General features: G+C 37.2%; 1 protein-coding gene across 4 annotated transcripts; it reads left to right on the forward strand.

Annotated features, from left to right (window-relative positions):
- Window positions 1-5,356: 5,356 nt before the first annotated feature.
- On the forward strand, window positions 5,357-26,706 carry RNF146 (ring finger protein 146). 4 transcript variants are annotated; one of them, XM_082668630.1, is made up of 3 exons: window positions 5,357-5,472; window positions 13,748-13,855; window positions 24,655-26,706. In XM_082668630.1, coding segments are annotated over exons 2-3 (1,083 nt in total). In that variant the 5' UTR covers window positions 5,357-5,472; window positions 13,748-13,853; the 3' UTR covers window positions 25,736-26,706. The 4 variants fall into 4 exon arrangements, with proteins under 4 accessions (XP_082524756.1, XP_082524758.1, XP_082524757.1 ...); XM_082668632.1 differs by having other exon boundaries at window positions 5,397-5,472; window positions 13,753-13,855; XM_082668631.1 differs by having other exon boundaries at window positions 5,414-5,644.
- Window positions 26,707-26,834: the final 128 nt, after the last annotated feature.

The following is a 26,834-nucleotide window of genomic DNA, read 5'->3' on the forward strand; positions in this document are numbered from 1 at the left end:
CTTAGAACTACTCCTGCCTGTGGTGGCTTCAGGGAATCTCTGTGTGCTGTGCGAGGTGCAATAGCAACAATGAAGAAAGATAAGCTACTTTCTGGAGCTTCCTGTATCCGTGACAGTGGTTGTGGAGTCCTTCTGTTTCATGGATGGTACCTCTGAGTGAGTGGTGCATAATTGGTGCATGGTAAAAAACCAAAAAACAAAACAACACCCCCCCAAAAAAAAAACTGCCCTCCCCAACAACAAAACAAAAAAAACCCCAGTTATTTGGACTGCAGGAGTTTCTTCTTTGCTTAAGATCAGGATGGGGTTTCCTCAACAGTGACCAATAGAGGGTCTGTGGCCAGCAGAGTAACACTCAAGAGAATCAGCAGCGGCAACATAGCATAGAAGCCAGATGAGAATGCTGGAGTGAAAGAAACAGCTTAGTCCAAAGCAAGCATTTAGTGAAAATCCATGTAACCATATCTTGCATAATGAGATTCATATAAAAAGACAAAGAGGAAGCTAGAAACACACACATATATATGTAATACATATAAATGTGTACATTTATGTATGTATAATAAACACAATACATATTTCACTTAGGAAATAACTGCTCTAATATTTCCAACAGTTTTCATTCCCCTCTTAATTTATGGTATTTTTGATGTACAGAAACTTGTCATTTTTATGGTATCAGATACCTTCCTTTTCCACTGTAATTTCTTCCATTTCTTTTATGCTTGGAAAGTGCTTTTCTGCTAAATGCCAGTGTTGTGGTATCTATAGTTCACTTTAAAGAACTTGAGCATAGACAGTGTGCTACAATGTATGTGCTACTTACTTACACTTGTTATGTGTAGCTATTTGCCCTAATTAGAATTTCCCATCCAAAGGGTGATCAGCTAGCAGTCAGAAAGGCCACACCCAAAAGAACGCCAATGCTTCAGCTAGCTTGTCTCTAATCACCACCAGAACTTTTGCTAATCGATATACAAATGGTAGAAAAGGATTTTTGTTGGGGAGATGAGTTCTTATTGGTGAAGCTAATGGCATTTGAGATATGTATGTTGGATAAAAAATTTCAGAGACATTTCCTACCCTTTCTTAAATAGTATGTAAGAATTTAGGGAGCCCTATATCCTGTTTGCTTAGGGATGACACCAAAACTTGATCCCTGAGATGTTTTGCCTACTTTCTAATAAAAATTGGATAAATGGCTGCTTGTGGGGAAGAATTTGGTCTGAGACTTGCTTTCTCTATAATGTGATAGAGAGGTTGTGACGAAATAGTTAACCTTCACCTACCTCTAACCCTTGGAGGTTACCGTTCTTTAACAAAAATAACCCAAGAGTTAGGCCAACTCACAAGAACCAGTTAAATATCCACCTGTGTTTTCTTTTAATTTATTTCATGGTTTTATCTTTTATATCTAACTCTTGATCCATCCAGAGTATTTCATCTCAAATGGCTACAGGACTGGAGCCACTCGTCTAAATGCATGAGGCAAGCTGGCATAAAATGGGAGGCAGGGGATTCCCTGGTGGCACAGTGGTTGAGAGTCCGCCTGCCTATGCTGGGGACACGGGTTCGTGCCCCGGTCCGGGAAGATCCCACATGCCGCGGAGCGGCTGGGCCCGTGAGCCATGGCCTCTGAGCCTGCGCGTCCGGAGCCTGTGCTCCGCAACGGGAGAGGCCACAACAGTGAGAGGCCCACATACCGCAAAAAAAAGAAAAAAATAAATAAAAATAAAATAATAAATGACTTTGCCAATAAATAAAATAGAGCATTTATTCAATACAATGCTCAATGAGGTCATGTCCAATGAAACAAGCATGGACTTTGGAAATAATATAATAGCTAATATTGTCAATATAAGACATCTAAAAATCAATACATACATTCATGTACAGATACAGTCAGGGTTAGGAAAGGCGTGCTTGCCTTTACAAACTATAAAATCTGACTCAGTGACTGTTTCGTGTTGGGCTATTTCCCAGGCATACAATTATCATAACTCAGTTGTAACTTCCACGGCTGCTGTAGAAGCACTAAGAATGAGCCAAAGAGAGAGAACTGATTATCACATTAGGTAAAGGACGAGCACCAGCAAAACTGTCTAGTCTACTACTATTTACAAAGGAATTCTGGTAGAAAAGTACATATTTTTGATAACTGAAGAACATGTCAAATGGTAGGACAGAGAGCAAGATATATATCAGCTCTTGGAGCAAAATCTTCAACTGAAATGGAAAAGTTTGCTTTCTAAACCTTCCCCTTGGCTTTATTTCTATTCATCTGCTAGCTATAATGACTAGTACATTCCTGAATCTGGTTTGTTCTGTTTCCAGAAACATGAGAAAGTTGTGTCCACAGTTATCAGATGACTGCTGGCATGTGGGAAGAAATCTAGCTCAGGGTTGGTGCACAAAATAGTCCCAGTCTATTTTACATTACACTAGAACTAGTGTTCTGAAAGTTCTTGGTCTTGGGACCCCTTTATATTCTTAAAACCTATAGAAGGCTCAGAAGAAGTATTGTTTATATATGTTAATTTATCAATATTTACCAAACTAAAACTGAGAACTGTTTAAAATATTTATTAATTCATTAAAATTAATTCATCAATTAAAATTAATTCATTAAAAATAACCCCATTAATGTTAACATTAATAACCCCATAAATATTTCCTGATAAATAACTATTTTTAAAACCAAAGTTAACTTAGTGAGAAGGGCAGTATTATTTTATGTTTTGCAAATTTATTTAATCCCTGGCCTAATTAATACAGCCAAATTCTAGAATCTGCTTCTACATTCAACATGTTGTTACGTCACATATCATGTGGCCTCTGGAAAACTCCACTGTACTAAAGTGAACGGGGGTGCGGGAGAAACAAGGCAGCTAGAGTCTTTGTATATATTATTATCCAAATAATTTTTACCTCTAGGATCCTCTGAAAGGATCTCAAGGACCCCCAGGGAACACTGGAAAACACTCTGAAAACCACTGCCCTAGACTAGCTATATCAATTGTTTTCAAAACATTTTCCACTGTGACACATACAATTTTCTCATGCATGTTTTCATGGATGTCTTCAGATGTTAACTAAACAGAATATTTTGACCATTAAACTAACAACACCAAACATTTTTATATGTTGGGGGGGATAGTATAGGGAGGAGGGGGTACCTGAGACGTGTGGTATTCATGAACACATTTTATATGCTTGTGGGAAACAGACAGTCAGTTATGAATAATGAGCAATTCCTAGCAGTCTTTTGCAACTTCTTGATTCAATGAAGCAAAATAGAATGAAAATGATAATAACATTATTACAGAGATACCTTGAATCTGTTGGGCTCTGATTTATTTCTTTATGTAAACCATTTGAAAGTTTGGGCATCTTGACAATTACTGGAAACCAATTACTTTTCAAATAATTCTGTCCATGTTGAGAGGTGCCCTCCTGTATTACTCATAGAGAGAAACTCATACTATCTTTCAGGTGTGGTGAAGGTGGGGTGCATAACATTCCATACACTCAATTTTCCTCTCTATATACAACTGCTGACAAATAAGTTTTTATTCATTTATATATTATTTAGTATATAAATGTGTGTGCACATATTCATTCAATCATTCAACATATATTTCCAGAGAGCCTCTCTAAGTGTGTTAGGTACTATTCCTGGCAGTTGGAATACAAAATAGAACACAAATTCTTGACCCCGAGAGACTTATGTTCTAGTGTGCAGAGACACACAGTAGAGATAAACAGGTAAACTAAGTCATCCTTTACATTGTGCTAAGTATTAGAGAGAAAAAGGTGAGAGGAATAAGAAATATTGGGAATGGGGGAATGTCACGATTTAAAATAGTTTGGCAAGTAGAGGCCTGACTGAAAAGATGGCATTTGAGCCCAGACAGAGGGAGAAAGCCACTATGGTGAAGAGTTTTCCAAGCAGAGGAAAGAGCAACTGCAGAGACCGAGGTTCAGAGACTTTGTAGAATCTTCTTGGAACTCAAAGCTAAACAAGCAGTTTGTGAGGTCAGGGAGGTAATGAGGGGAGAGTCTTAGCACCACTGTTAAGGACTTTGGTTTTTACTTTGTTTTGAAAAGCTAGGGGAGACTTCCAACAAAGATGTGGTATGACTGACTTCCTTTTTAATAAGTTTACTGTGGCCTCTGGGTGAACAGACTAAAAGGAAAGCAAGGACAGAAGCCAGAAAACCAGTCCCTGGTCTAAGAGATAATGTAGGTTGTAGTAGAGGCGGTCAGTAGTCCAATTCAAAACGTGTTTTGAACGAAGAGCCAGCAGGTTATTTGCAAAGTGGATATGGGGCATGAGAGAAAGAGAGAAAGTACAGATAGGTGTGAGCAAGGAAAGATGATGTGAGCAAGAGCTATTCACTGAAATGACTAAGACTATGGCTGTGCTGAGAGTTTGAAGCCTGTAATGGCGTTTTAGTGAGACTCCTGTTGCACTTTCTTGCACGCAGATGGATAGACAGACAGATCAGCAGATAGGTAGACAGACAGAATAAAAGAAAATACACATATATATAAACTCTGAAAAATTTCCAACCTTTAAAATTAACCATAAACAGTTAATGAGAGTTCAAAATGCAACAGCATTGCAAATTAAGAAGATGCTGGCAAGGAATGTTGAAACATATATTCTTTTAAAAATAAAAAAGCATGCTCTTCCACCTTTTTCATTTTACTACAAATTAAGAAAATACAATCAGTTCCAAAAAAAGATGATGTATATGCTAAATTGAAATGGAGGGTACTGCCAGGAATCTGATGTTTGAAACCAAACACGTGCAATAAAATAAAGCCATTTCTTTAGTTTTAGATTCTTATGCTGATTAATCTCTTCCTCCAGCTTCCTGCGCCCTGGTCTAAGAAAAATGAGCCCAAAGGAAAGTAAGATTTTTTTTTTCCTATTAAATTGCTCAGTGGTTCAAAAGATGAATAAATTGGAACTTCCTTTTTTTTGAAAGAGAACAAGTAGTTTTGCCAAGGACTCTTCACCCCCAAATCCAGCTAAGGCGCCCAAAGGGCTTCTCCTGGATCTCGAAGCTGGGTTTCTGAGCAGCACCACCTGCTGGTTCTACACGTGTCTTACTTCCTCGGCCCCAAATCTCTCTCTGGTGGACTTGCATTCTTTCAGAATTCTTCGGCACCTAACTACAAGTAAAGCAAAATATAAAGCAGTTAGAAGCGGCGAAACTGCAGCTCCCCAAAGATAGGAGAAGGTAGGCAACCTGCGGCGTGCGTCAGGAACGGGGCGTGGGGAACTAGGGCGGAGCTGGGCTTGAGCGAGCTCACGGGTGCGCGGCGCTGCTTCCGCATCGCGCGGCCCCGCCCCCCGCGACGCTACCGGCGGTCACGTGACGGCCGCGCGCGCGTCCGCGGCCGCTGCGGGCCCCGAGGCCGAAGAGAAAAGACTGCGAGGCGACCGCGGCTGTGGCCACAGAGGTGCGAGTAAGGGCGAAGCCCACTTGAGGGGCAGGGTGAAAGTTAGCCGCTCCGGGATCTTAACTTGGGGAGAGAAGTGATGGCCCGCGGTGTCACCTCCAACGGCGACACACTCTGGGTCGGCCCTGCGCTCCAGGCCTGAGAGGGGCGGCGGCGGCGGGGTCAGGGGCCGGTACGTAGGTGGACGCCCTTGGGCCGGGGGGACCGCGGCTGTTGCGCCGAGCCGCGGTGGGACAGCTCAGCCCTTTCCATCGCTCCCAGCTTGGCTGCTGTCACAGGCAAGAAGACGGTGACGGGCTCTGCGTTGCCTGGGGCCGCCGCAGCCCCTGCCCTGGGCGACAGCCTGGAGCTGGTCACGGTCCGGGTGCGAGAGGCGGAGCAGCGGCCATTACTGCGCAGCCTCTTCCGCCGGGGTCCTCGTCGCTGCCTTTGGTGGCAGCCAGGTCCCTCTCCTTTACTCTGATCGGTGGTGTCAGGCCTCTACACGGGGACTTTGGGCCTCAAGATTTAGGGGCGGCAATGGTTTGAGGGGTATCCTACTCCCAATTTCCCGTGCGGAGGCTTCTACCCGGGCCTTGGGTCAGGGCGTAGAGTTACTGCATTTTGTCTTTTTCCGGAGTGTCTTTGGCTTCTTTCTCTTCCCTCTTTCCCTCCTCCTCCGGTTCAGTTTCTGGGTATTGCCTAATATGACGAGCCTTGCTCTTGTTAAGCCCAGCGCTGTTATTAAAGCATCAGAATCATTAAGAGATTTCTCAATACCCGTTGAGCCTCCAAAAACCTCGGTGCATCTTAACAGCGGAGGCTGTTGCTTTGTTCTTCTGGTTGCTGGGTGCGGAATTCTCTCCCTACCCCCCATCCCGACTGAAAGAGTACGGGTCTTATATTGTTGCCGCTGTTTTATTTTCCGTGGGCATCTAGAGAAAGGCTGAAAAATTGTTTTGAGTTTACACACACTTCTGGCAACTAGATCTTTTCCGCTTGATATCGCTTTTAATATGTTTTTCTTTTTCCTAAGTGCCATTTTAGTGAGCACTTATTTCTCAAGTTTCTAAAGTACGTACATTTTGTTTGTTAAGTAATATTTTGTTTATTAAGTAATATTAAAACTGTGGAATTGAGAGAAGAAAGCCAAGAAATGATAGAAAAACGCGTTGTCTTTGGATGATTGACATTTCAGGTACCCCTCCAATGTGTGCACTTTTAAAATAGAATTTGAAAGTATGACATTGGCGTTAAAAGCAGTATATACTTACGGAAACTGGAAGACTTAAAACTGTTTTTGTTTTTTTAATAAGTGAATCTATATTTAGACCTTTAAAAGACGTGGCATATAAGACCCAGGAGGAAAATGACCTGCACAAATAACAGGATTTATGATGTTGGCTTTGCTGTTTTTGTGACCAGCAAATACTGTTCGTGTTGAATGTCTGGGAGTGCTCTAAAAATCATGAAAATACGTCAAGTAATCCAATTTTAAAGAGCAAACCGGAAAAGTGAAAAACCACTTTAGAAATAGATTTTGCATGTTTGTTTTAGCTTGTACATCTTAAATTGGAGCATTTTGTTAAGCCGAATCTTTGATTTAGAATTTATGTTTCAAGTGGGCCAGTGTAAATTGTGGGCAAAATGAAAATAATGGCAAACATTTGTAGGATTTTGTTATTTACTCGGTTGTTAAAAACTTGGTAGAATTATAATAATCAGGAAAACTGTTTTTCCAAATAGCTGATCATGAGACAAGAGGAAGAAAAAAAGAATTTTTTTTTTTTTTTTTGTAGGAGACATGTGTCAACTGGTAAAGTATTTTGTTTTTGAGTTGTCGCAAGGATAGGGCAGATTTTTTTTTTTTTGAAAGGATCTAAAAATGATTTCTTGACTTAGTAGAAGAAAAATATAGTATTAAATTTTTTCTTTTCACAATATTGATCTGCATAGAGAATATTATCCCATGTATTAACAATTTACTAGCATAAAACACCTGACACACTGTCAGTTGGGTATTTGAATGCTTTTTTTCCCCCAGTGTTAGTAACAGAAGGTGAACCTTTTCCATCCTCTTGCCTGGTTTTTGATTGTGCCCAAGGAACCTGATTTTGTGCGACCAGCTGGATTAGAAACAGTCTTTGTGGGTATGGAATCCATCTTATTTACATTCTGCTACAACCACCTGTGCTATTTATGGACTGTTGAGTGTTCATGGCTTATTACCCTTTGAGTTAGTTAAAACAAAACCCGTTGTTAAATCGTATTAATTAAAGTATTTAGAATTATGGAAGTGTAGAGTAGGGTGAAATAACAAAGACATGGGAGTTGTGACTTGACCAAGGTCACACAGATAATTAGCAGCAGAGCTTTTCTTATTTACAAAATGGTTGCAGGCTATGCAACTTCTGGTTTATGTGATTAAAATACAGTACTTGTTCACATTCACATTTAATGTTTTGTTAAAATAAAATGCAAAGCCCACCTTTTTGGGTGGAAAATATAAAGATTTAATTCTTGGGTATGAAGATTGTGAAGGCCGGAGGTTGTCATACAGTAATGTTTTTTATGGGAAGTGTTAAACGCAGTGGTGGAAATAATTCTTTAACATAGAGTACTGTAAAATATTGGACCCCATTTAGTTGAAGTGAGTTTTGACCGAAGACTTTTGTCTCCCAGTATGACGTGTGCTTTCAGTAAGCTGAGTTTTAGCAGGAGATGAGAAGGAAAGCTAAAAATGGAAACATTAGGGCATTTAGTTACATCTCTCAATTTGGGACTCTTTCTTAAGAAATATTAAGATGTATCTGCTGAATTACACCCGATCTCTCTCTCTCTGTTCCTTCTTTTACTGGTCCTTGCTTTTTGTTCTTTTTTCTTTTTTGACTTTGTATACCAAAAGTTGTAAGATTTGTAGTATTTTTCTTTTCTGTCACTGATACCTTTTATATAGAACATTTCCTGTTTTGTGTATTTTGAATAAAGAGTAAGAACTATTTTATTAAACATTAGCTGTTAGTATAATTGGAAAAATACAGGAAATCTTCAGATCTTTGTAATTTGATATTTTAACTGTTACATGCTTATCTTTTTCTTTGATGAGTTCTTTAAAAAAAGATAATCATTTATTTGAATCTATAATCTAAAAAAAACCTTTTTTTTTGACTCCATGACTGACTTGAAAAGTAGACTTGTGATTAAGCCTGTTTTCAGAGAAAATAACAGTAGGTGCAAATAATAGGAGCATGAATTTGTTGAGTGGTCACAAATTATAAATAATACAATATTCATTTTCAGTTATACTTAATTGGTTGAATGGGTAGATGATTTAAATTAACTGATACTCTCTAATCTCTTTTATATATTTTTAAATTCAGTCTGCCACTTTTTTTCTTTAGAATTGTTAAGGGGCAGAAATATCTCATTTAGTTCCATATGTTTTCTGTTTCTATGTTACCCTCCTAATGGTTCATTTCTGTATAAGTTTGCACCTTAAGAAGGAACCTTAACCCATTAGCTAATTGGTATTTGCATGTCAAAATATTGTGGCAAATTTTACTGTAATAATTCATAAATTGTGTTGACTTTGGTCATAATTTACAAATCATTCATTGCAGAAGGAATTATGTATGTTTACCAAATTAATTCTGGCCTGTAGTTAGAATTATACTATTCTTTTATCTTTAGTTGAAAGTAAAAGCCTCCCCCTCCTTCCATTAAAGAAAAAATATTCGGTTTCAAATGTAGAAGTTTTCTGAGGGCTACTTTACATGACTGTTCTGAATATTACTGATACATGCCATACCCTATGTTGTGCCCAATTGGCATTGTAATTCTCAGAGGCTAGAGTTGATGGATCTATTTGGTAGAATTGAGACTAGCTAAACCAGTCAGTTTTGATCACAGAAAAATATGCAATTTTCTTTTTCATCTGTGCCAGCAAAGGTGTGAGTAAAGTAACATGGAGTTCATTTTCTTTATTCAACAATTCTTGTAGTAAATTGCCAGTTTTGTGTTGGAAAAAACCTCTTGGTATGCAAGACATTCTAAACCTGCATTGCCAGTAGCCACTAGCCACATGGAGCTATTGAGCAAACTGTGTGGCTAGTCTGAATTGAGTTGTGCTGTAAGTAAAATACACACTAGATTTCAAAGAGTGTACACACACACACATGAGTGTAAAATATCACATTAATAATTAATTTATATTAAATACCAGTGGAAATGGTAATGTTTAGAATATATTGGGTTAAATAAAATATATTCTTTAAATTAAATCTACCTGTTTTCTTATTATTATTGTTAATGTGGCTAATAGAAAATGTGAAATTACATATGTGGCTTGCATCATCTTTCTATTAGACAATGCTATTCTAGACCTTTTCTTTGAGATACAGCACATTGAGGAAAATTTTTTTTTTAAGATATACTTGAGCTTGAATCTCATCTCCCAGTATTGATAGTTTCGTGATTTGGGGTTAAATCCTTGTGGGCTTGGGTTTCCTCATTTATAAAATTTCTCACAGAGTCATTTTGAGAATTCAATGATATAATGGGGCTACTAGTGCTTCCTGAACTTTAATATGCATATGAAATACCTGAGATCTGATTCTCTTGGTAGGGAGTGGGGCTTCAGATATTTTGTTTGTAAGGAACTCCCAGGTAATGCTGATGTTGCTAGTTGGGGACCACAGTTGTCATAGCTAGGATCTAGATGACTACATAGGTTTTAGTTCATTTTCCTCCCCTCAACCATTATCCATTTAGAGTCAGCTTTGAAATTTAGCCGTGGGATACAGGAATTGGAAAAGTCCCCATAGCTTGCAAGATTTACTAAAATTGGTTTTATTCCTAGATTTTTATCTGCATTCTGTAGAATTCATTGCCAGCAAATAAAGCTGGATAAATGATGTACTTGTCAAAAGATATAAAGATGGCATGAATTTTATATTTGTAAATGTAGTAACTCCCTCTGTTAGATTTTAGGTTGTTTAAAGAAAGGATTAGAGCTTAGATATCTTTATGTCTTTTGTGGTTGGGTGCCTATTCACAATTAGAATGCAAATGTTGTGTTATGTTAGTAAATAAATTTAGTTTTTCATTCATCCAAGAAATACCAGTTCAAGTTGTCAACAACTGATTGGCAGTTTAGTGGCCGCTTAGAGATATAAATTGTCCTTGTCTTCAGGGGGCTCATGGTTTACTAGAAGAGTCAGAAGCGAACAGATGATTGCAGTGCATATGATAAATTCAGTAATAGAAGAACTACAAAATAGAGGGGAGGGAACAGTTTTTTGGAGGTAGTCAGAGAAAGGTAGTAGCATTCTTTTTAGCCTTAAAAGAGGGAGACTATACCAGGCAGGAGGAAATACAGAACTACAAAGGGAAGTTTGGAGAACTGAGTAATTAGGTGTAAGTAGAGTATTAATTTGTGAGAGAGAGATAAGACTAGAGAGTTATTTAGGTTTCAGGTCTTTAAGACTTTTGAATATTGTTCTAAGGAGCTTTACCTTTGTTGTATAGGCTGGAGAGCCCATATAGGGCTTCGTGTATAGAAGGCTTCATTTTTCTTTTTAAGTCTATCACACTCAGAGACTTGGTGAATAAATTTAAGGGGTGATACTGAAGCAAGATAATCAGGCTGAACAGTAGTCCAGGAGAGAGAGGATAAAATTCTAAACTAGGGGATTAGCAATGGCAAGAGAATGGAGGATAGATTCCAAAGGTGTTAGGGATGAAAGTTGACAGAATTTGGTGTGATGTGTTAGGAGGGGAATGAGAAAAAGAATTTTGTTTTTCTCTGTCAGCACTCATTGGTTAAGGCATGGAAGCTAAGATGTCACATTGTTAGATATATGCAGAGATGGGGGTGTGTAGAGTATGTGTAGATGAGAGACAGAGATATGAGAGAACCAAGCATTCTCTTAAGAAGTTAAAATGGTTGGGCTCCAGATTGGGCAGGAAAGGAAATGAGATCAGGTATTGGAGAAAGGAAAGGAGGTGGTCAAGAGACTGGAGGGCCCCTTGAAATTAAAGAGTGGGTGTGGGAATGAATAAGTGAGCTGAAAGGACCGGAGCTTGTGATCTGAGAGTGAGATTAAGATTTTATAGAGGCAGTAGTTTTAGGAGGCATCTAGTTCCAAATGTGGCCATCATATTTTTTTGGGGGGAGGGGGGTGATGAAGTTCATTGAATTTAGGATTTTAGGAATTGAAAAACAAGGACAGTGTTTCTCAAATTGTATTCGATGGACTACCTGCATCAGCATCACTTGAGGTGAGATTCCTGGGCTGAAACCCATCTCTACTGGCCTACAGTATCTCAGGTTAGAGCCTGAGAATGTGTATTTCTAACAAGCCACCTCTGTGGGGCAAGTTCAGGAACCTCTGAGTTAGGTGTTGAGTGGTTTATTCTCAAGGATATTTAAATAGGTTCATAGTGAGATGTCAGGAGATAAGATGAATAGGATGACCAGTAGTGAGTAGATTAAGTCAGTACCTTAAGGGTTAAGAGAGAACAGCTATAGGGGATTATAGCCAATGGTTGGAGACTTCAAAGAATAAGTGGGGTTTTTTGGTTTGTTTTTAAGAGTAATGATGTTAGAATAGTAGAGTGTTTCCTGCTGTCCTGTGTGTGAAACTGGACAGTTTCTATTTTGAGTAGGCTACAGGAGGGAAGTGAATGATGGAGGGTAAAGTGAAAGCGCTGTGGAGGAAAGTCAGGACAGTGGAGTCCTTATCATGTAAAGACTAAGTTCTAAAGTCAGAGTAAAACAAAAAGTCATGTTGTTTAGAAACCCTTTCTAGTCAGTTACTTTTGAAAGTTCTCCAGTTTTGAAACAGATTGCATACTGTTTGGTCTGTTAAACATTTGGTGAGATACGCTGGCTTGTATTTAAAGGCCATATATCGTCTTAAATACTAAAATTACAAATTTTTTAGGGAGATGGATTCCCACACTGTGCGGCACATGGAACTGAAAGAGTATTTGTCTCTCCTGTCTTGTGGTCACTGTGAAGCCCGTCATCTCTTTAGTCATCATGTATGCTTGATTCTAATTTCTGTGTGGTAAAATGAGCCTCCCACAGTGGGCATGATGAAGTGGAAGGAGGAAATACTAAATGGGAAGAAAGAGGATTAATGGCTGAGATGATGCTTTAGTTGGTGACTCTGGACTTCCTGGACAACAGGCATCTTGAGAGAAGGTTGGCTTAAACTTGGACATACATATAAATACCAGGAGGTCCTAGTTAATGGGATGATGACCTTGCCTTCCCATACATTACCTTCTTGTAGGAAGGCAGTGGCTATGGAATACATTCCATGTGGGCTACTTTGTCTATAAAGAACTTGTTTCACTTAAATTTTTTTTCTTGTGGTGAAATATATCAGTTGGCCATAAATGGGTTTATTTCTGGACTCTCTCTTCTGTTGGTATCTTTGTCTGTCCTTATGCCAGTACTACCCTGTCTTGATTACTATAGCTTTGTAGTAAGTTTTGAAATCGAGAAGCTTGAACTCACCAACTTTGTTCTTTTTCAAGATTATTTTTGGCTATTTGGGGCCCCTCACAATTCCATATGAATTTGAGGATTTGTTTCTTCATTTCTGAAAAAAAGGCTCTTGGAATTTTGATAAGAATTATGTTTAATCTGTAGATCACTTTGGATAGTTTTGTCATCTTCATAGTCTTCCAATCCATGAACACCAGTTGTCTTTCCATTATTTAACTCTTCTTTAATTTCTTTCAGCAGTGCTTTGTAGTTTTCAATGTACAAGTCTTTCACCTCCTTGGTTAAGTTGATTTCTAGGTATTTCATTCTTTTAGATGCTATTATAAATGGAATTGCTTTCTTGATTTCCTGTTTGAATTGTTGACTGCTAGATACAGAACTGACTTTTTCGTGCATTGAACTTATAATAAACTGCAATTTTGCTGAATTTGTTTATTAGCTTTAGTAGCTTTCTTGGGGATTCTCCAGAATTTTCTATATAGAGAATAGAGAAAATTTTACTGTCTCTGCAAATAGTTAATGGTTTTACTTCTTCCTTACCAATTTGTATGCTTTTCATATCTTTTTCTGGTCTAATTGCTCTGGCTAGAACTTCCAGTAAAGTGTTGAATAGCAGTGGAGAAAGCAGGCATCCTTGTCTTGAAATTTTTCCACTTTTGAGATAAAATTTGCCAGTGAATTTTGTTAAATGAAGAATCATACATAATTGACTGAAATTAATTTTTAATGTTGTTGATCTTAGTCTGTAGAGAAGTTGATGTTGAAATTTTTCTTTTGCAGCACAGGATGATCCAGCAATGGAGGAGAAAATACTGCAAACTGGCGGATTGCTCGTGAAGAAGATGTTTTATTTTTGTGACAGTCATCTGTGGGATCTGTAGTAGAAATGTAAGTATGGCATCATGTTTGTTCCAAAGCTGCAGTAAATTAAGTGGACTGGTATAAAATGTAATAAATCAAGTATCTGTCATAGTTAGTTTTAATTATACAAAATGAGCATTTTATATAACGTTTAGATCTTTGAGTTGACAATTTTATTCACATTAAATTATTATTAATGTAGATTTCCAAAAAAAAATCTCTTCATAGGGAAAAAATCTCTATTAAAAAGTGGAACTGAAGACAGAGAAATTTGCTCATAGAAGGCTAAAAAAAAACTGGAAAGATCTCCAGGTCTTCTAGGTTCTACTTTTTCTTTACATAGTAATTTACTTAAATAACCAAGCTAAGGAGATAATATCAGGCTTTATAAATAAGAAAGACTTATGGGTTATAAAATACTAGTTATTAAAAACATGTTTCAGTAAAATAAATAGTTTTTTTTAATTAATTGGTTCTTTTAACAAGTTAGTACATGCATTTTAATTCCTATTGGAGTCACTGTAGTCCCCAGTTTTACCAGTTCTGTTTTCCTATCAGTTTCTCTTCGTGAAGTATGCTTTAAAATGTTACTACTACCTTGATCTTGCCCATATTGAACTTCATTCTGTTATTGATGAAACTTTTTCACACAATGAACATCATATTTCCGTCTTCCAAGTTGATATGAAAAATATCCAACTTGAGTCATTCATGAAAAATGCAGTGAACACTTTACTTTTACAGTTTTGGTGATAACAGTGTTTAATATACTTGACCAGAGAGTGACCCTTGTAGATACTATTTCATATGTTCTCCCAGTTTGACATATAACTATTGTTATCTACTTTTCCAGTATGGTGCTTTGATTATATATTCCTATTAAAAGTATGACCATATCATTCTTAGTCAATGTTGAGAATTTGATAAAAGACAGTTGAAACCAGTAAGCATTTTTTTTAAAATTGGGACAAATATATTTTTTATTTAACCCTGTTCATGTATTGTCTATCTATATACATATGTATATTTTTTAATCCTGTAGGTCAGATAGTCTGACCATCAGACTATCATGGCCATCAAGGAACTAGACTGTGGTGTAGTCAGTAAGACACATATGTAATTAATAATTATATAGTGGAAGAAATACTGTATTGAGGCAACAATAAAATGCTTTCAGAACTGAGAGGATTTATTCCATCTGAAGGGTTCAGAGTGAACAGGGAACTTTTGGTTTGGTCTTAAAGAATGAATAGAATTTTAACAATCTGAGAAGACTAGGAATTATTTTTTAAGCCAAGGGAATGGAGAATGGCACAGCTGCCTAAATATCAAGGTATCTTAGGGGAGTCGGGGAGCAGTCCTATGTGTGAAGGTGGAGTGGGAAATAGAGACTTCACAGGGAATGAGTGTTTATTTAGTGCCTACTTATTGCCAGGTGCTTACTGGGTATTTTACTTGGATTACTGAATTCAGTCACAAGATGGTAGTAGCCTTATTTACTGATGAAGAAACAGAGATGAAGTCATTTTCCCTGGGTCAGTGTTTACCAAATATCTCTGAGAATAATCTACTAGGGCACTTGTTGAAAACTGAGTTTTAGACTCTAACCCAGATGTGTCCAGATTTCCAGGAGAGAGCACACCAGCTAATTCTTATCTTTAGAGAAGTTTGGGAAACACTGTTCTAGGTCAACAGTAAGAATAAATGATAGATTTTAACTAAGTCTGTTATACTCTGAAGGCTATGTCAGTATAATTGAAAGCCAGTGTTTAGGAATTTCTGTGGGATTATGTAGGCAATAGAAAACTATTGAAGATTGAGTGGGGGGGAGACTAATTAGACATAATTGAACTGAGGAAAGATGAAGAAGAAAGGACTGAGGTCAGGAAGGCCACTTGGGAGGTCAGTATTTTGTACAAGAGTGTGTCCAAGAGGCCAGAATTAAGGTCACAGCTTTAAAGGGAACACATTCTAAAGAAGTTTCTGTTGCAGAAAAGCAAAGTGGCCAAGGAATAGGGGAGCACTGAGGATGACTCCCAAGTTTTATCCAAGATAGAGACCAAAGGAAGAGGGTGTAGGTTTAGGGGAGCAGATAATTTTGGTTTTATTAATGTTTGGTTTCAGGTGACTGGAGATACTGAGGTAGACTTTTTGAATACAGAATTGGAAATACAGATTTTAGGTATCTAGAACAGTTCTGGATATTAGATTTGGGGACTCATGGGGGTTTATATATATATACTACATATCTACTGAGTATTCCAAACTAATACATATATATAAGTTTGGAATATTCAGTAGATTGTCTAGGCATGGAATGTAGTATGAAAATTTGGTCACCCACAGAGCCCCTGTGAGGAATACTGGTATTTAAGGGAAGCTAAAGAAGGTAGAAAAAAAATGATAACAGAACGGAGAATTAGGAGAGAGTACCATCATGGAAATGAATAATATAAATTTTTAGAAAAAGAGTCGATGGTTAATAATATCATTTAGTTCAATGGGATCGAATAGATCAGACTGAAAGAGGTCATTAGACTTAGCATATTAGTTGATTTTGAAATTTAGGGATGGAGAATATTAATCGAAATCTTGGAGGAATTGGGATGGTTTAGCTTTGAAAACTAGCAGTGCCCCATCCTGAGCCAAGAGGAATGATGATAAGGTAGAGTGAAGATAAAAACAAATTTTGAGGCGTCATTCATACCTAATTTCTTAATAAGGGAGTCCAGAATATCTCTTTACTAAGAGGTTGGAGGAGTTTTGTAATAGTCTTTGTGGGAATAGGGAAAGAAAGATGTCTTAGCTGAGTAAAAAGTAATTGATAGCAGGCTTGATGGATTCTGGGAATCAAAATAGCTAATCAGTGTATGGTGCTCACAATTTTTGCACCATATATTTCACTACAAATATGGAAATTTTCATAAGTTGAAGAGTAACTTTTATAAGTTCTCTCCTTGCTTGACCCTTCTTTTTTGCAAATGTCTCCCCTTGTGGCTTTCGAGGTGGCAGTCTTACTTTATTCCCCATTCCTCTCTGACCATTCCTCCCATCCTTTGCCTCACTTATAAATGTTGGAGTAATCCAAGATTCTATCGCTGGCCCTTTTGTGTGCTCTCTCTAACAGGTTTAATTTGGGCATTTGTACATTTTCATGTCCCAAGAACCATGTATGTGTTGGTGACTCATGAGACTTCTTTCTGCTTAGATTTCTTCAGAGCACCTATCTAGTAAACTCAACTGTCATCTGAAGACTTTATAAATATCTCAAAGTCATTATGTCAGAACTCGCCTCAAGTTCCGAATCTTGATGAATGATGCCATCATCCATCAGTAACTAAATGCTTTCATTTCTGTTTCCTTAGTATTTCTTATATTCTATTGTTGGAACCTTACATCTGTCCCCCCCCCCCAATTATCTTATACCTGGATTACTCAAATTTTAGTTTCCTTTTAGCCCCATGACACCAAGTCTTCCTCCAAACTCCTGTCCAAATGGTCTTGATAAACTACTAAACTGTTAACTTCCTAACATAAAACCTTTCAATGAATTCCTGTTGCCTCCTTAAGGGTTCATATATGGACCAGCTTCATAGAGATCCTTGAACTCCTTGATGTTATATGTAAGATTTCCTTAATAAGACTGTGACCTAAAAATGTTTAAGAACCATGTGTATTTAAAATACTAAGATAGCGTAATGTACAAGGTCTTTGCAATACTTCCTGCATAGTACATTTCATCCATTCAAAATGTATCTTTCCCCTCCCTGCTAGTTACTGGGGAGTACAAAGGAAGAAATGGTATCTGTTACACTTATCAGAAACCATTAGGTAATGTAGTGTTCTTCAACTTAACTTTGATGGCAGTTTGATTATCCATTTCTCTGCTAGCGCCATGAGCATGGTAGATGCTCAGACACTTTCTCTGTTCAAAACTGAAAAGGAGTAAGGAGAAATACGTGACAGCTCTTGCAGCAGGTGATAAAAATGTCATTCCTTTATCAGTCTGTGAAATTTCTTAGTAACTTCCTGAAGTCTTTCCTAAAATTATTGATGGTGGTTCTTATATTTGGATAGTCATGATTATTTTAGAGGCATTCTGTAACAGTTAAGGGTAAAGACTATGAAGTCAGATCACCTGGATTATGAAACCTAGATTTGAGGCTGGCTCCATCACTTAATGAACTTTGGGTATTTCTTCACCTGAACTTTCTGTACCTCAGTTTCCTCATCTGTAAAATAAGGAAAATAGTGGACCCATTTCGTAGGGTGATAAGAGGATTAGATATAAAGTGCTTCGCAAAGTATCTGCCACATATTATGCAATCAGTAAATGTTAGTTGTTATATTTTAATGTAATGAGATATGCATCAACAGACATCCAACAGAAATTAAACACCCACCAATTACAACACACTGTACAATAGGAAAAGTTAAGAATTTTGTCTTAAGGACTTAGGAATGGTCATTGTTAAAATTAAAATTTTAATGTTATATTTTTAACTTGTATTAAACCTCAAACTCTTTATATTCCAGCAGAACTAAAGATTTGAGGAATTAATTTTTTTTTTTTTTTTTTTTTTTGCGGTACGCAGGCCTCTCACTGTTGTGGCCTCTCCTGTTGCGGAGCACAGGTTCCGTATGCGCAGGCTCAGCGGCCATGGCTCACGGGCCCAGCCGCTCCGCGGCATGTGGGATCTTCCTGGACCGGGGCACGAACCCGTGTCCCCTGCATTGGCAGGCGGACTCTCAACCACTGCGCCACCAGGGAAGCCCTTGAGGAATTTTTTTTGTTTTAAAAAATAGTCAAAGTTTTGGGAAGGAAGATAACATTCTTTTTTGGTAGGTCTGCGCAAAAGATGTTGCAGTACCTTATTCTTTATTCCCTTTTTTATGTTTTTAATTGGATTCTGAGCCCAGAATTAAAAACCTGACTTTTAATATTTTGTAGTTTTTAATTGCTGGCAGAGATTTCTTCAATACTATGTAAGCTAAAGGTCTTTTTCATTTATAGTAATTTTACCTTTCTTTTGACTAATGAAATGTTTTTAAGAAGATTAAACAAAATCTGAATACTTGGAGATTTCCACTGAATCTGCCCATATCCCTCTATATTTGGTCTTGTTGAAGAGAGAAGCCTTACTAGCATTAATAGATGTTTATTTGTCTTCCGGAAATATTTTACATAGTTTAGACGAAGAATGGGATTTATGCTTAAAAGTCATATCACACTAAGAGTTCAGTTAGTAAGAAAGTCTTGGAAAATGAGTGAAAGAAACATTTACTATGTTCTTCAGCAGAGTTGGACTAACGTCATTCCAAATTTCTACATATTATTCTTAATTTAGTAACCAGGAAATAAATTCCCTTTTTCAAAATGATCTCTGAAGTTTCCTGAGACATTTACTAGTTAGGGAATACTACTCTTTGATTAGCATTCTCTTTATCAAATCCTTGCTCTACAAAAAGGAAAGGAAAAAAAGCATTTCTTACACACCAGTATGATCCTCTGAACATAGTCTCCAGCCTATTTGAAGATCATTGAAACTATGCAAAGAAAAAAAATGTTTTGTAGAGTAGATTAAAATGGTAATGAAAATTACCTTGAAGTGTGTCTATAGATAGGCAGGCTAGTGGGTTGCTTTGTCTTTATCTTGTTAAATATCTTAATGGTATCTTGTCCACTGTGTGTGCCTCATCCAGAGCTATGTAAAAAGTATAAGTTCTCTCCGTTTCTTAGTTGGTGATAGACTAGGAGTGTACTTGGTGGGCTAAACAGAATCAGAATTTGATGTTTGCTATGGCAAATTGATAGTTTAAAGTGCTTTAGGTGAATGAAACTTTAACTATCTTGTGTCTGTCTGTTTTCTGATGAAGTTTATCCAATTCTACTTCATTCTAATGAGGGAACCAAAATACCTGCCCCAAAAGAATTGTTTTGCCTTTCTAAATAAGCATGTTGCTTTCACAGTTCATGTCTTCCCCTGGGATGGCTGTAATTGCTTTTTTTAGTTTGTTAATTATATGTTTAGGTTTATTTGTGCATGCAAGAGTAAGAGTCATATAAAATATTGATCATGTTAAACAGGATGGAGAGTAATGTTTTTAGGTTGAAAACTTTCTTTTTGTAGATAACTGCATCTAATGGAAGATCGACTTTTGGGTTAATTTTACTTAAATACAACAGGGTTTGGGATTATGTATCTTTTAAAAGTATGGCATTCATCCAGGTTACACTGTTGGATATTTTATTTACATTTTACATTTATTTACATTTATCTACATTTACATATAGACATTTTCTTTTTAAAATTTTAAATTTATTGGCCTGTCCTTTGCCCAGAGGGTACCTAGATAGTTTAGGATATGGACTTATTGTATATGAGATGTTGGTATTGTTTTTTCAAAGTACTGATGAGCATTAGCCCATTTCAACATTTTGTCTTCCGAATAGAATCAAACATCTGTCTTACTCAGTTAAATTACTTGTGGATGAAGGGCGTCCTTATTTTCTTTTTCTTACTTGGGCTTCAAATAAATATGGAGATTTAAAAAAAGATTTTCAAGAATTTCATTGACAACTGATTTCTTTAACTTAAATTGAAAGGGATGAAAGAATATATGTACTAATTGTTCACCCTTTCTACAGCTGATTTTAGTTCTTTTTGTTATGAAAATGTTTAAAGTTATCCTGAGATTTAAATGTAGCGATAGGACCTGATGAATTAAAACTAGGTAGCCAGTGCCTTACAACTGTTTTCAGAGTTCTTTTCCTGAGCACGGCCTATATATAGCTTTTGCCAACAAACAGAAAAGTGAGAAGCTAAATTCAGTTAGCAAGTATTTATTAGGTACTGTGTGATGAGCATGTATTAGATATCTTAGAAAAGGGAATTTTGAGTCAAAACATGAATTTTTCCTGTTTTACTGATGAGAAAACTGAAGTCCCAGAAGCATGGTGTGTGAGATATTTTTTCTTTTAAATCTCTTAAAGGTACATTGGGCACTGAGTGTAGTATTTGGCCAAATTGAAAGTAGTGTACATAAACTGTTACCACAGTGTAAGACTACCTGGGGCAGACAAAAGTATTCTGAATCGTTTGCTAAATGACAAATGAAATATGTGGTATTCTGTCTCTTGCCATTTTGGAAAGTAGTTAGATTTTGTATTCAAGCAATACATATGAGTTTTTGAGAGCCTAACAAAATATTCTGTGTACAGCCAGTTCATTTTAGGGGAAATAGGTGGGGGATATTAATTGACCGGTTGAGAAGCATGTGCTTTCACTTATAACTCAGATTGTTAAATTACAAAATCTTTGAAGGCATAAGTGTATCTCAGAATACTCTGAAGCTCCTGTAGTGCCTAATAACACATATTAAGAGGTCATATTTGGTTGACTTAGAATTTACCATAGGTTAGGAAAAAGTTGTATTTTACTAGGTTCTGTAACTTAGAATTTCTGGTAAAGGAGTTGATTGGAAGTGAAATTAAAGGTTGAAAAAAAGATTGGAAATTAAGCATTTCATGGAGATCAGTTCTTTCCCTTGAGACTGTGTGTTGCTTCCTTTTCTAGATAAGTGCAGTCTTTTCAAAAACTTACTATCATTTTGAACCTTGCCTGTTGAGGAACCAAGGACACAGAAAAAGCAGTAAGAGAATGTATTTTTGTTTGATTAGATGTACTGTGATGAAAGCCTAAGAGATAAGTGTAAACATTTTTACTGACTATACCTTTTGTAACCATTGAACCCATTTTTGAGAACTTGATCTTGGGAAAAAAGCAAATATCCTTATGGTGATTAAATTCTAAATATTCCGTATTTAAAATGGTAGAACCACTCACTTTAAGCAGAGATTAAAGTGGAGAGAGAGATTGCCACTCACTTTAAGCAGCAGTTAATTAAGGGTTGCTAGTCTCTATAAGGTCTTCACCTCCATTTCTCAGTCTTTCACTTATCACTCATATACACCCTCTTATCATTTTCTCCCCCTTTAAAATATCTGTGGTTTCCTATTACTATGGGATTAAACCAAATCAGATGTTTCTTTAGCAGGGCACAATAAGGTTTTCAGGTTGGGCATCTGGTTACCTTTTCGCTTAATTTCCTGCTGCTCCATTGCTTATGACTCAGTGCTTTGCACATGTCTCTGCCTTGAATCTCCTCCACTCCCCAGCCTCCTGCACCCCAAATTTTCTAACCTATGTCTATCCTCTCATCTCTCTTATCATTGTTACTTTTAATAAGTATCCTAACACATTTCAGTTATTGCAGGAATCAGGTCACATTGTGAATATCTGCTTGTTTGCATGTACGTTTCTATTTAACAGAGTAGGTATGTGTCTTATTCATCTTTAGATCCATCAATACTCAGAATTGTATACGGACCATAGTAGTAGTTTAATAAATGTTTATCTGAATCAGTAAGGTGGAAGTTCCAAATTTTATACCAGTGTTTAAGCTTTATACATCCAGTTTGACAAATCTTTTTTATTTTTTAATTTTTAAAAATTTTTATTGGAGTATAGTTATTTACAGTGTTGTGTTAGTTTCAGGTGCATAACAAAGTGAATCAGTTATACATACACATATATCCACGATTTTTTTTTTTTAGATTTTTTTCTCATATAGGCCCATACAGAGCATTGAGTGGAGTTCCCTGTGCTCTACAGCAGATTCCTATTAGTTACCTATTTTATATATAGTAGTGTGTATATGTCAGTCCCAATCTCCCAATTTATCCCTCAAACTTATGGTACCTTATCCCCTGGTAACCATAAGTTTGTTTTCTACATCTGTGACTCTACTTCTGTTTTGTAAATAAGTTCATTTGTACCCCTTTTTTTTTGGATTCCACCTGTAAGTGATATCATATGATATTTGTCTTTCTCTGTCTGACTTCACTCAGTATGACAACTCTAGGTCCATCCATTTTACCACAAATGGCATTATTTTGTTCTTTTTTATGGCTAATATTCCATTGTATATATGTACCATATCTTCTTTATACATTCCTCTGTTGATGGACACTTAGGTTGCTTCCATGTCCTGGCTGTTGTAAATAGTGCTGCAGTGAACATCAGGGTGCATGTATCTTTTTGAATTACGGTTTTCTCAGGGTATATGCCCAGTAGTGGGATTGCTGGGTCGTGTGGTAGTTGTATTTTTAGTTTTTTAAGGAACCTCCATACTGTTTTCCATAGTGGCTGCACCAGTTTACATTCCCACCAACAGTGTAGGAGGGTTCCCTTTTCTCCACACCCTTTCCAGCATTTATTGTTTGTAGATAGTTTGACAAATCTTTGTTTTTTTTTTTTCCTCTCTCCTTCCTCTTCAGGGCAACTTCGATATTCATGTCATTTTCTCCCATGGTCTTATATGATTGTAACATTTGTTGAGCTTTTTTTTTTTTTTTTTTTTTTGGTGGGGTGGTTTCCCACCTAAGTTTCATGAATTCATGGAGGCTTTCTCAAGAGAGATATAAGATGGGTAGTAGTTTGTCCATGGGGGGGCATGAGAGGCAAGAAATGAAGAAATATTCCGTATAGAGAAAACCTATTATCGGAGGGAGTAGCCACTGTGGCTGGAAGCCTGATCAAGGGGAAGTTTGATGTGAGATGAGGCTGGCGTGGGAGCTGGCATCCAGACCATGCAGGGCATATAGATCCTGGTCTTTAACCTAAAATCAACCTTTTAAAAAGGGGTAAGGCTGGACCCATTAAAAGGCATATGCAGTAATTTAATAAATAGTGTTTGCTTGGTGACTAGGGAAGGGTAGAAGTGGATAGTAGATGGATTTAGGGGATATTTAGGAGATAAAATATAAAACTTGCTTATGTTGTGGTTGGGGAGGGGTTAGGAGAAGGACAGCTTCAAGGATGGATTTCTGGCTTGAAAAGCAGATGAATAGAGGTGTCTCCAGAGGGGCATTTAGGGAGTGAGTAAATAAGGAGGAAGCAGATCATAAATTCAGTTTTTGTGCCTTCAAGACATCCAAGAAGAGATCTAAAATAGGCAATTAAAAGTATAGGTATAGGGCTGAAAGGAGAGACCTGGGCTGGTGATTGTCAACTTATGAGTCGGTAACAGTTGAAGCCATGAATATAGATGAGATTATCTTGAAAGAGTATAGCAAGAAGAGCATATATATGGTTTAGAAAGAGGCAGCAACAACAGAAAAGGCCATAAGAAGAGAGTGTTTCACAGAGGGGGAATGAAATGACTGGTTTAACCAGTGTTTTTAGATTATACAGCAGAGAAAGGGAATTTCTAGAATTTAAACTCTGGTATTGATTTCATATGGTCTCCTTGTCAAGTACCAAAAGTACATTAATACATGGCAATATTTGCAAAACTGCACCTAGTAGTATCCTAAAAGGCTACAAAATTTGTTACTTTCTGCAATTGTAACGTGAATTACTTTAGCGATTTTCTGTTTCTCTACTTTCCAGACTGATTGTAAAAGTCTAGATGGGTTGTATTGATACATTTTAAAATCTTTGCATTTAGTTCTATCTTGTAAGTTCTGTGAATAAATAGAAATGGTGTATTTATTTGAAATCTATACTTTGGTTGTATGTTTTTATTCTTGGCTTAACATTTGTGTGCCTCATTGCCACCCACAAGTAAAAATTAATACAAATCAAAAAGATTTTTCTGTACAAGTTAGAGTTTTTTTCTCTACTTTCATTTTTGTATCCCCATTGTCTAGGATGTGGCTTGCATGTAACAGGTACTTAATGTTTTCTGAATTGTTGAATTAAGATATTGGAAGAGTTAAAACAAGATTTTAATACTATATGTATTTTCTCTCATTTTCTCAGGATGGCTGGCTGTGGTGAAATTGATCACTCAATAAATATGCTTCCTACGAACAGGAAAGCAAATGAGTCCTGTTCTAATACTGCACCTTCTCTAACTGTCCCTGAATGTGCCATTTGTCTGCAAACATGTATTCACCCAGTCAGTCTGCCTTGCAAGCATGTTTTCTGCTATCTGTGTGTGAAGGGAGCGTCATGGCTTGGAAAGCGATGTGCCCTCTGTCGACAAGAAATTCCCGAGGATTTCCTTGATAAGCCAACCTTATTGTCACCAGAAGAACTCAAGGCAGCAAGTAGAGGAAATGGTGAATATGCATGGTATTATGAAGGAAGAAATGGGTGGTGGCAGTATGATGAGCGCACTAGTAGAGAGCTGGAAGATGCTTTTTCCAAAGGTAAAAAGAGCACCGAAATGTTAATTGCCGGGTTTCTGTATGTTGCTGATCTTGAAAATATGGTTCAATATAGGAGAAATGAACATGGACGTCGCAGGAAGATTAAGCGGGATATAATAGATATACCAAAGAAGGGAGTAGCCGGACTTAGGCTGGACTGTGATGCTAATACCGTAAACCTAGCAAGAGAGAGCTCTGCTGATGGAGCGGACAGTGTATCAGCACAGAGTGGAGCTTCTGTTCAGCCTCTAGTGTCTTCTTCTGTAAGGCCCCTCACGTCAGTAGATGGTCAGTTAACAAGCCCTGCAACACCATCCCCTGATGCAAGCACTTCTCTGGAAGACTCTTTTGCACATTTACAACTCGGTGGAGACAGCATAGCTGAAAGGAGTCATAGGGGGGAAGGAGAAGAAGATCATGAGTCACCATCTTCAGGCAGGGTACCAGCACCAGACACTTCCATTGAAGAAACCGAATCAGATGCCAGTAGTGATAGTGAGGATGGATCTGCGCTTGTTGCGCAACACTCCTTGACCCAACAGAGACTTTTGGTTCCTAATCCCAACCAGACAGTATCTGATCGATCTGATCTATCAGGAACTGATCGATCTGTGGCAGGGGGTGGAACAGTGGGTGTCAGTGTCAGATCCAGAAGGCCTGATGGACAGTGCACAGTAACTGAAGTTTAAGTAAAAAAGTTTTCAGATCCATGCTCAAGGTAAAAATGGTTATCTGTAAATTTCTGCCCACATAACATTATACTCATCCCTAGTAGTGCATTTTGGGAGTTGGGGTGGGAAGGGGTATGGTAAGGATAGACCTGTAATTAAAATGTCTAACATGTCTCTGTTGAGAAATTTATTTAATATAAGGAACTTGGGTGTTAATAGTTGAGAGCTGTTTAGTAGTAACCCAGTTTTCTTGAGGTCTGTTTATAGTTTTTTTAAATATCTTCAGTTCTTTTGGCCAGCGTGTATTATTTGTGCATTAACGATCCTCATCTGACTCTTGCATTGTCATATTTTTCTGCATGGAATGACATAAAACCATTACTAAAATTTGGCACCTATGAGATGTCTGGGATCAGTATGAACAAGCAGCTTAATTAATGTAAGCATAGATGTGAATTTGGGGGTTTAAAATAGATGAATAACAACTATTTAATAGTAAAGTTACTGAAATGGAAATGTAAAGAAAACAGCTTATAACTTATGTTTCAGAATCTTGTCTGTAACACACTTCATGGCGTTCCCATAGGCTTTGCAGTCTAGTCCTTGTAGTTTGAGGTGTCTTGATCCACATTTTTCTTTTTGATTACAGACTTTATAATTTAATAAATACTAGAGTTTATCAAAATTAATCTGTCTCTTGTTTGAGTCTGGAAGGGGATGGAAACATTTTGACATCTGTGGCCAAAAGGTCAGTAAAAAGGGGGTGATTTGAATTGGTGGTGTATTCAGCTTACATAGTCACCTGCTCAGAAAAGTTTGATTTCTTCATAGAGAATATTTAAACAGAATCTACAGGGAATGTTCATGGAATAAATATGTATGGAAATAAACCTAAAGCCTGTGAGACTTAAAGGCCTTAAATAACTGATAGTAGAGACCGTGTATATATATTAGATTTTCTTTGCCAGTATTCATTAATGGCTAACCCTAATCTGAATTAAATGGTAGGCTTACTTTTAAACAGCATTAGTAGACACAAAGTGATTCAACACAAAATGTTGTACAATCTGTATAGCAAGGTAGGAAGCATTGGGTTAACTTGGTAATCCAGAATTTG

Source organism: Grampus griseus (assembly GCF_964374135.1).
Source record: "Grampus griseus genome assembly, chromosome: 13".
Taxonomy (NCBI): domain Eukaryota; kingdom Metazoa; phylum Chordata; class Mammalia; order Artiodactyla; family Delphinidae; genus Grampus; species Grampus griseus.